The following is a 9716-nucleotide window of genomic DNA, read 5'->3' as shown; positions in this document are numbered from 1 at the left end:
CACCTCTTCCAAGGCCCGGGCCTCGGAGGTTTCTCCAACGATAGGAGTGTGAAGTGCATCCATGTTACGGCGGCGAAGCTCTTCCCTCTGCTGCGAAGAGAGGGGCTCGGGGCGGTACTCCTCGTGGGCACGCGACAGATCGCCTCCGCCATCACCACCGTCGACGCGGGGGAAGCCAGGAGGACTGCGCGGTCCGTTGACCATCAGGACTTCTGCCGCAGGGTCACTGCTGTCGCACTCGGATGCGGTCTCAACGGAGCCAGTCGGCAGGTCGAATAGGCTGTAGAGAGTTTCGTCGGGCTCGATTGCCGCGACTTGAGGGGTGGCCGAATGGCGAGCCACCGCGTGCCTCACCCACCGCTGGAGCCTCGACCGACCGGAACACTTGTGCCGGCGGGCCGCGGGGAGTGAAGACGCCACAGGAGCCGACCGATACTGGGTCGACGGCTACCGCAGGAGGACGCCGCGGACGCACGCGCGAAAGTGCGTTGCCCCGCGGACGGGGAGCGCCTCGACGTCGAGTGGAGCCTCTTGGAGCCAAGCGGAGTCGTCGGCGACGAACACGAGCGCGCCGAGACGGATCGCGGCCCTCGGTCAATCCTCCGCCTGAAACCATGCTGATGGGGATCGGAAAAATTGTAACTTCTCCAACAAGTCGCTAAAACACCTGCCCCACGGTGGGCGCCAACTGTCGTGGTTCTAAGTCTGACTGTAGAATGGGGGGTAGGGATGTAAAGGCAAGGTCCTAGCTATGGAGAAGCTGTACGCACGAGTTTTACGAGTTCAGGCCCTTCTCGGAGGAAGTAACAGCCCGGAGGCGGTCGACTGGATTATATGCGTGTGTATTACAGGGGGTGCGAACCCTTGTGCTAGTGGAGGGGGTGGCTTATATAGAGTGCGCCAGGACCCCAGCCAACCCACGTTACAAGGAGTTCAATGTTCATAAAGTAGGAGCGTTACAGGTAACGTCTGTAGTAAAGTAATATGAATGACTATTAAGTCTAAGAGTAAATGCCCGACCGTTGCTGCGCGGAGTGGCTTTAGGTCTTCTGCACGTCGAGTGGTTTAGTGGTCGAGTGACATAAACAAGGGGGGGTCTCCGGGTGAATGGTAGGTCGAGTGGATTGCACTCGACACCTTTGTTGGGTCCCCTCTATTTACTCCTGAACCTATTTGCTTCTAGGACAAGGACCTTAGGTAGGAGGTATAGGTCAGGCCTATTACCCTACCCCAGGTCTATGTCCTCATCACCCCTAGCTAGGCATAAAGCATAGATCTAAGTATTTTCATCTTTAGTTTCCAACTCCTTAATAAAACACTTAGAATTCCTCAAAGATTTAGCATACAAATTTTCAATAATAACAAGTTTGAAAAATTCATTCTTGCAAGTAGGGTCTTTTATCACTTCAACAAAATCGGGGTGAATACTAATCATCTTAAGATCTTCTTTGTTATTATTAGAAGTTGCACCCTTGTTTTTAGTGACTTGAGTAATCTTGCCAATTTTTACAGGAGTTTTTTCAATAGTTTTAGCAGAAGCAAAAGCCGTGCTTAGATTACTAAACATTTCTTCCAACTTATCAATTCTAGCGGGGCTCTCCTCTATTCTCTCATTGAATGCAGGTTCTTTTTCTTTTAGTACTTTCAGAGCATCTCCCGCTTTTGACCCAATTCTATTAGCAAGATTGTGCATCATTTTATCTAGTTTTTCAATGTTTTCTTCAGTGAGCATTTTCTGTTGGGGAACGTAGTATTTTAAAAAAATTGCCTATGATCACGCAAGATCTATCTAGGTGAAGCATACCAATGAGCGGGAAGAGTGTGTCTACGTACCCTCACAGACCGAAAGCGGAAGCGTTTAGTAACGCGGTTGACGTAGTCGAACGTCTACGCGATCCAACCGATCCAAGTACCGAACGTACGGCACCTCCGCGATCAGCACATGTTCAGCTCGGTGACGTCCCTCGAACTCTTGATCCAGTTGAGGCCGAGGGAGAGTTCCGTCAGCACGACGGCGTGGTGACGGTGATGATGAAGTAACCAGCGTAGGACTTCGCCTAAGCACTACGACGATATGACCGAGGTGTGTAACTGTGGAGGGGGCACCGCACACGGCTAAAAGATCAACTTGTGTGTCTCTGGGGTGCCACGTGCCTCCGTATATAAAGGAGGGAGAGGGAGAGGCAGCCGGCCCTAGGGGGGCAAAGTGTGGAGTCCTACTAGGACTCCCTAGTCCTAGTAGGATTCCACTTCCCACACGGAGTAGGAAAGGGGGAAGGGAGAAGGAGAAGGAAAGGGGGGCCCCGACCCCCTTCTCCTAGTCCTAATCGGTCTCCTGCCCAAGGGGGGTGCACCAGCCCCTTGTGAGCTGGTGTGCTTCCCTCTTATGGCCCATAAGGCCCATAACTTCTCCCGGGGGGTTCCAGAAACCTCCCGGTACTCCGAAAAAAATGCCCGAACCACTCGGAACCATTCCGATGTCCAAATGCAACCTTCCAATATATGAATCTTTACCTCTAGGCCATTTAGAGACTCCTCGTCATGTACGTGATCTTATCCGGGACTCCGAACAAACTTCGGTTCATCAAATCACATAACTCATAATACAAATCGTCATCGAACGTTAAGCGTGCGGACCCTACGGGTTCGAGAACTATGTAGACATGACCGAGACACATCTCCGGTCAATAACAATTAGCGGAACCTGGATGCTCATATTGGCTCCTACATATTCTACGAAGATCTTTATCGGTCAAACTGCATAACAATATACGTTGTTCCCTTTGTCATCGGTATGTTACTTGCCCGAGATTCGATCGTCGGTATCATCATACCTAGTTCAATCTCGTTACCGGCAAGTCTCTTTACTCGTTCCGTAATGCATCATCCCGTGACTAACTCATTAGTCACATTGCTTGCAAGGCTCATAGTGATGTGCATTACCGAGAGGGCCCCAGAGATACCTCTCCGATACACGGAGTGACAAATCCCAATCTCGATCTATGCCAACTGAACAAACACCATCGCAAACACCTGTAGAGCATCTTTATAATCACCCAGTTACATTGTGACGTTTGATAGCACACAAGGTGTTCCTCCGGTATTCGGGAGTTGCATAATCTCATAGTCTGAGGAACATGTATAAGTCGAAGAAAGCAATAGCAATAAAACTAAACGATCATTATGCTAAGCTAACGGATGGGTCTTGTCCATCACATCATTCTCTTATGATGTGATCCCGTTCATCAAATGACAACACATGTCTATGGCTAGGAAACTTAACCATCTTTGATTAACGAGCTAGTCAAGTAGAGGCATACTAGGGACACTCTGTTTGTCTATGTATTCACACAAGTACTAGGTTTCCGGTTAATACAATTCTAGCATGAATAATAAACATTTATCATGATATAAGGAAATATAAATAACAACTTTATTATTGCCTCTAGGGCATATTTCCTTCATTTTCTTTTCAATAGCATCTAGCCTTTCCATAACATGCTCAAGAGTTAAAGTTGTTTCATTAATCATAAGAGGTGGTGAACCCACAAGATTTTCCATAGCATTAAAATCATCTAGAGAAGGACACATCAAAAAATTCCCACCGGTAATCGTATCAAGGACGAATATATACCTAGTGATGCCCACATAAAAACAGCGAAGAAGAACAATGGTAGATTGCTTACGAACAGATCTATTATGAGCATTGCAAATCCTATACCAAGCATCTTTTAGATTCTCCCTCCCCTTTGTTTAAAATTAAGAACCTCGTTCTCGGGGTGCACGCAATAGAGGAAGAACTATCCATAACGGCAAAAGGTGGCAAACAAAATTGCACGCAAAAACAGATCTGACGAGAAAAACGGCAAGCGAAATAAAAGGGCGAATAAAACAGCAAATTTTTGTGAAGTGGGGGAGATGAAAACAAGAGGCAAATGGAAAATAATGTAAATTGCAAGGAGATGATATTTGTGATTAGGAAACTGATAGATGTTGATGATGTCTCCCCGGCAACGGCGCCAGTTACCCTTTCTTGATGGCTCGTGTCCGCGTCAGTATTTCCCCGAAGAGGAAGGGATGATGCAGCACAACTACGGTAGGTATTTCCCTTAGTTAGGAAACCAAGGTTATCGAACCAGTAGGAGAACCAAGCAACACTATGTAAACGGTACCTGCACACAAAGAACAAATACTTGCAACCTGACGCGTAAGAGGGGTTGTCAATCCCTCTCGGGTAAAAGATAGATTGGTTTGTATGATTTTGGATAAATAGATCTCGCGATAAAACAAAATAAAATAAAGAAAGAAAAAGTTCAGCAAGGTATTTTTGGGTTTTTAGAATAATATATCTAAAAGCAAAAGCAAATAAAAATAGATCTCAAAGCAAATATGATAAAGAATAGACCCGGGGCCCGTAGATTTCACTAGTGGCTTCTCTCGAGAAATAGCATACATCGGGTAAACAAATTACTGTTGGGCAATTAATAGAACTTCAAATAATTATAGCGATATCCAGGCAATGATCATTATATAGGCATCACGTCCAAGATTAGTAGACCGACTCCTGCCTGCATCTACTACTATTAGTCCACACATCGACCACTATCCAGCATGCATCTAGTGTATGCTGGAAAAACGGAGTAATGCTATAAGAACGATGACATGATGTAGACAAGAACTATTCATGTAGGAATAGAGTCCATCTTGTTGTCCTTAATGGCAACGATCAATACGTGTCTTGCTGCCCCTTCTGTCACTCCGAAAGAACACCGCACGACCGAACCCATCATAAAGCACCTCTTCTAATGGCAAGAAAAATCGATCTAGTTGGCCTAACTAAACCAAAGATTCGAAGAAGAAATACGAGGCTATAAATAATCATGCATATAAGAGATCAAAACTCAAATAACTTTCATGGATAACATAGATCTAATCATAAACTCAAAGTTCATCGGATCCCGACAAACACACCGCCAAAAGAGTTACATCAAATAGATCTCCGAGAGACCATTGTATTGAGAATCAAAAGAGAGAGAGAAAGCCATCTAGCTACTCACCACGGACCCGTAGGTCTACAATGAACTAATCACGCATCATCGGAGAGGCACCAATGAGGATGATGAACCCCTCCGTGATATTCTCTAGATTGTTCCGGTGGTTCTGGAATTTGCGGCGGCTGGAATTGTGTTTCGTCGACTCCCTAGGGTTTTTGAATTTTTGGGGTATTTATAGAGCAAAGAGGCGGTGCGGGAGGCAGCCGAGGTGGGCACAACCCACCAGGGCGCGCCTGGGCCCTCAGGCGCGCCCATGTGGGTTGTGCTCCCTCGGAGCCCCCCTCTGGTACTTCTTTGGCCCAACTGGTGTCTTCTGGTCCAGAAAAATTCTCCAAAAAGTTTCGCTGCGTTTGGTCTCCGTTTGGTACTGATATTCTGCCAAGTAAAAAACAAGCAAAAAACAGCAACTGGCACTAGGCACTATGTCAATAGGTTAGTCCCAAAAAATGATATAAAGTTTCTATAAAATGATTGTAAAACATCCAAGAATGATAATATAACAACATGGAACAAGCAAAAATTATAGATGCGTTAGAGACGTATCATGTCTTACCCCACAAAGGGTGGGAAAGAAGGGACCAATCTCGCTGTTAATGTTCACCGCGGTGCGGCAGCAGGACACCATCTGCATCACACGTGTGACCCATCTGTTGTTAAACCCTTTGCGCAGGAGAACTTCCAGCAGGAAGGGCCAGTGGACCATGTCGTAGGCCTTATGGAAATCAATCTTCAGGAAGACCGCATGCTGACGCCGGACGCGGACCTCATGAAGGACTTCATGGAACACTAAAACCCCATCCAGGATGTATCGACCCTTTATGAAAGCCGATTGATTCCTGTGGGTGATTTTGTCACCTAGCAGGGTCACCCTATTAGCGTACCCCTTCGCCGGAATACAGAAGATCAAATTGGTCACCGTAATAAGGCGGAACTGACGGATGCCTGAGGCCCCGGCCACCTTAGGGATGAGAGTGATGATCCCATAGTTCAGTCGGGCCAAGTCAATCGCCCCAATGTAGAATTCCTGAAATATGGCGACCAACTCCGGTTTAATGACCGGCCAGAAGGTCTGGAAGAACTTAACCGAGAGACCATCCGGGCCTGGGGCGGACAAGGGGTTCATGCCTTTGATTGCGACCCAGATCTCTGCCTCACTGAAGGAGGGCGTGAGGGCGTCTTGGCCGCAGCAGAGACGCAGTCGCTGCCTTGCCAAATATACGGGGCAAGGGCTACCCCTCCCCGAGGGGAGGGAGAGAAAAGGGTTTTATAGAAGCCATCTACACGGGCACGGATCTCATCTGGGTGTCGGAGCAGGGAGTCTCCGTCCCAGAGTAGGGGGCTCGTGTTGTGGCGTCGGCGGCCATTAGCGATGGCATGGATTAGACCGTATTAGCATCGCCCTTAAGGACCCACCGCGGGGTTCCCCACTGACGCCAATACGCCTCCTTGTCCGTGTAGATGACCGGGAGCTGATCCTCGAGGCCGTACCGGAGGAGCCACTCGTCCGGGGAAAGGCCAGAAGTGTCAGCCCGGAGGTCAAGAGCCTGGATGGAGACCAGGATGGCCTTCTTACGATCGCGAACCGCACAGCCAAGATTCGCACCCAGCCCTTCATAAACTGACGGGCGCATTTAGCGCAAAATTGGATGGTGTTAATCGCCGAGAAGGGGCGAGGGGCGGCGGCGCGGGCCTCAACCCACCGGCGCTAACGGCCTCGACGAAACCGAGCTAGTTGAGCCAGAATTCCTCAAACCAGAAACGAGGAGGTTGAGGAGGACGGTCGTTCTCAGAAGAGAGAAGCAGGGGCACATGGTCAGAACTGATTCGGGTGATCGCGCGAAGCGACGCTAGAGGGCATCGCAGCTCCCATTCCGGGGAGACCATGACGCAGTCCAGGACGGAGCGAGTCGGGTCCGCCTGGCGGTTGGTCCAGGTAAATCTAGCACCAACCCTATCTAATTCGTGGAGGCCTAAATCTCCACTAGTTTTTACAGTACATTCTCGAGATGTTCTTAGAGGTGCTTTGTTTGCACTAGGTTTCTTTTTTCTCTGCTTGTGTTAAAAGCGAAACACTATTGTCCATGCAAATAAGTGCCAAAAAGAGTGGCGCATTTGGATGGGAGAAAGGAAGAAAAAAGTGGCAAAAGAAAGTGTCTCCATACAAACGGATGTCTAGAAATCCGGTGCACTGAATCGGACCATTAAACTTAAAAAAGAAAACTGGCATGCACATTCTATCCATGCCTAGTTGAGACTACTGATTTGGACCCTACTGGACCGTAGCCAATCCATTTCATGTCATGGATTGGTGAACACAAAACACAGGCACATGGCTACTATCACTGAATCGGGAGGGAACGGACAGCTGATGTAAGCCAAAGTATATATGCCTAAACAAGGAGTCAAAATTGGGAGGCGAGCAATGAACAAAACTGACTTGATAACATTATGGAGCGAAGTCCAAAATTTATTAGCTTCACCACATTAAGCTGGGCACCATCGCATTACCCATGAATAGGAGGAAACGCTGTAACAGTAACGTAGAGCAAGTTCACCGCAGGAGCAAGAACAGCTTCAATCTTGGCTTATTGTCATCTCCTCTGCAGACTCTTCCCCAGGCGGCTACTTCTTGCTGAGGACCGCCACGGTGCCGTCCTTCTTGGCGACAATCACCTTGGTGGCCATGCCGAGGAACATGCCGTGCTCGACGACGCCCGTGATGCGCAGCAGGCTGTCGCTGATGTCGCGCAGGTTGCCGTGTATGCCGTCCTCGAAGAACATCTCGACGATGTGGTTGCCGTTGTCGGTGAGAAAGAGCTCCTCCTGGCGGTCGCTGGCCTTGGACTTGACGGTCCTGAGCCTGGCGTGGAAGCCCGGCAATTTGTCGAACACCTTGCGGATGAGGCCGAGCGTGTAGGCGCTGCCGAAGGGGACGACCTCGACGGGCACGGCGCCCGTGCAGCCGAGGCGGGGGACGAGCTTGGACTCGTCGACGATGACGACGAAGCGGGCGCCGGCGCCCTCGATCATCTTCTCGCGGAGGAGCGAGCCGCCGCGGCCCTTGACGAGGTTGAGGTCCGGGTCGACCTCGTCGGCGCCGTCGATGGAGAGGTGGATCTCGGCGGCGTCGGCGAGCGCGAGCATGGGGATCCCGACGCGCGCGGCGTGCGCCTCCGTCTTGAGGGAGGTGGGCACCCCGGCGACCGCGCGCAGCGCGCCGGTGCGGAGGAGGTCGCCGAGGCGGTCGAGCGCGTGCGCGGCCGTGGAGCCGGTGCCGAGCCCCAGCGTCATGCCGGACTCCACCATGTCGACGGCGCGGTGCGCGGAGACGCGCTTGAGGTCCTCCTGCGTCGCCGCGTCGAGGGCCCGCGGCGGCGAGGCGGCGCTGCCCATGGCGGCGAGGCGAGGGGGGCGAGGGTTTCTTGGAGGGGATTGGGGTGGGGAAACGGGAGGTGGGGGATTTGGGAGTTTTGCTACGAATCTTTGTGTAGATTTTTAGGAAAGGAGGCGGCGGGAAATGGGAAGTGGAGGTGGAGCGTGTGGGGGGAGATGGCACAGAATCGGCAGCATTTATGGGCATCGGAATGCGTGAAAGGTGCGGCGAATCAGGGCGTGTTTCTCTCTCTGACCTGACGCGGTCTTTATTCGGGGGTTCTGCACGCGTTGTAAAACGGAACGGAAATTCTACTTGGTGTCCTCTCTACGCTACGTACAGCACTTCTCTCCGTTGCTTGCACTGCTGCAGTGCCATGATTCACGTTGCTGGGGCAAGAAACGGAAGGAAACGGCGTGCTTCATGCTTGATTTATTAACAATTTCGGTTGCTGATAGGCCTATCTTCAGAGGGATCCAGCTCCGTACCGTTCGCTTTTAACAAGGCAAGCTTTCTACCGCTGCCACGGCGAGACTGTGTCAGATATGAATAAATTGTGGTTCAGTAACTCTTCTTTTTATAACGTGTGGTTCAGTAACTTTGAGGAACTTGAATTTCAGTTTTATAGTGCCATGTCCAACAGTTACATGCCAAAGTCATTTATTCAGTTTAGTTAAGGAAACAATGTGTAATCCTGTAAAATACAATTCCATAAGTTCAAAAATAATTGACATGGTTTTGTTTCAAGGTAGTCCTTGTACACTTCCTGACTTCTCAAACCCAATGAAAGCCTACAAATAGTGAATTCAGCGTATCTCAAATGGCCATTTGGCTTCCTTCTACTGGAACTAGCTCACCGGGGTTCAAGTACTAACCTTTGCAATAATGCTCGTATTTTTTTGAATTGATTTTAGTCTTTTTGTTGATTTCCTTTGGTGGAAGGTACGAAGCGGCTGTGATAACTTCGTTAATCTTAAGATGATATTTCACCTCGGTCTCTCGGAGATGTTCATAGAAATAGAGTGTGTATGCATGCATTTATAGGTATGTGTGTATGTGAGCATTCTTTCGAGCCAACCTTTTCCATGGTATGTTGTGCTCCTGCGAAAGCACTGCACAAAGGAATAAAGAATATGTTTATTATGTTTCTATTTATAAAAGCAGTTTCTTTATAAAAGTAAGCATGAGTTCACGTTCATGCTTGTGCCTCAACATATTTGTTTGAGAAAACCTAGTGGTTCCAATACAGTCTGTATCTGTTATATATTTTAAGGAAAAAAGAGATGTAG

General features: G+C 49.1%; 1 protein-coding gene across 1 annotated transcript; it reads right to left on the bottom strand.

Annotated features, from left to right (window-relative positions):
- Positions 1-7477: 7477 nt before the first annotated feature.
- On the bottom strand, positions 7478-8604 carry LOC123053042 (probable ribose-5-phosphate isomerase 2). Its single transcript, XM_044476420.1, has one exon. It carries the CDS (start codon positions 8445-8447, stop codon positions 7677-7679), a length of 771 nt encoding a protein of 256 aa, XP_044332355.1. The 5' UTR covers positions 8448-8604; the 3' UTR covers positions 7478-7676.
- Between the last annotated feature and the right edge of the window lie 1112 nt (positions 8605-9716).

The sequence above is a fragment of the Triticum aestivum genome, chromosome 2D, assembly GCF_018294505.1.
Source record: "Triticum aestivum cultivar Chinese Spring chromosome 2D, IWGSC CS RefSeq v2.1, whole genome shotgun sequence".
Classification (NCBI taxonomy): Eukaryota; Viridiplantae; Streptophyta; class Magnoliopsida; order Poales; family Poaceae; genus Triticum; species Triticum aestivum.
This window is presented reverse-complemented; position numbering and strand designations above follow the sequence as displayed.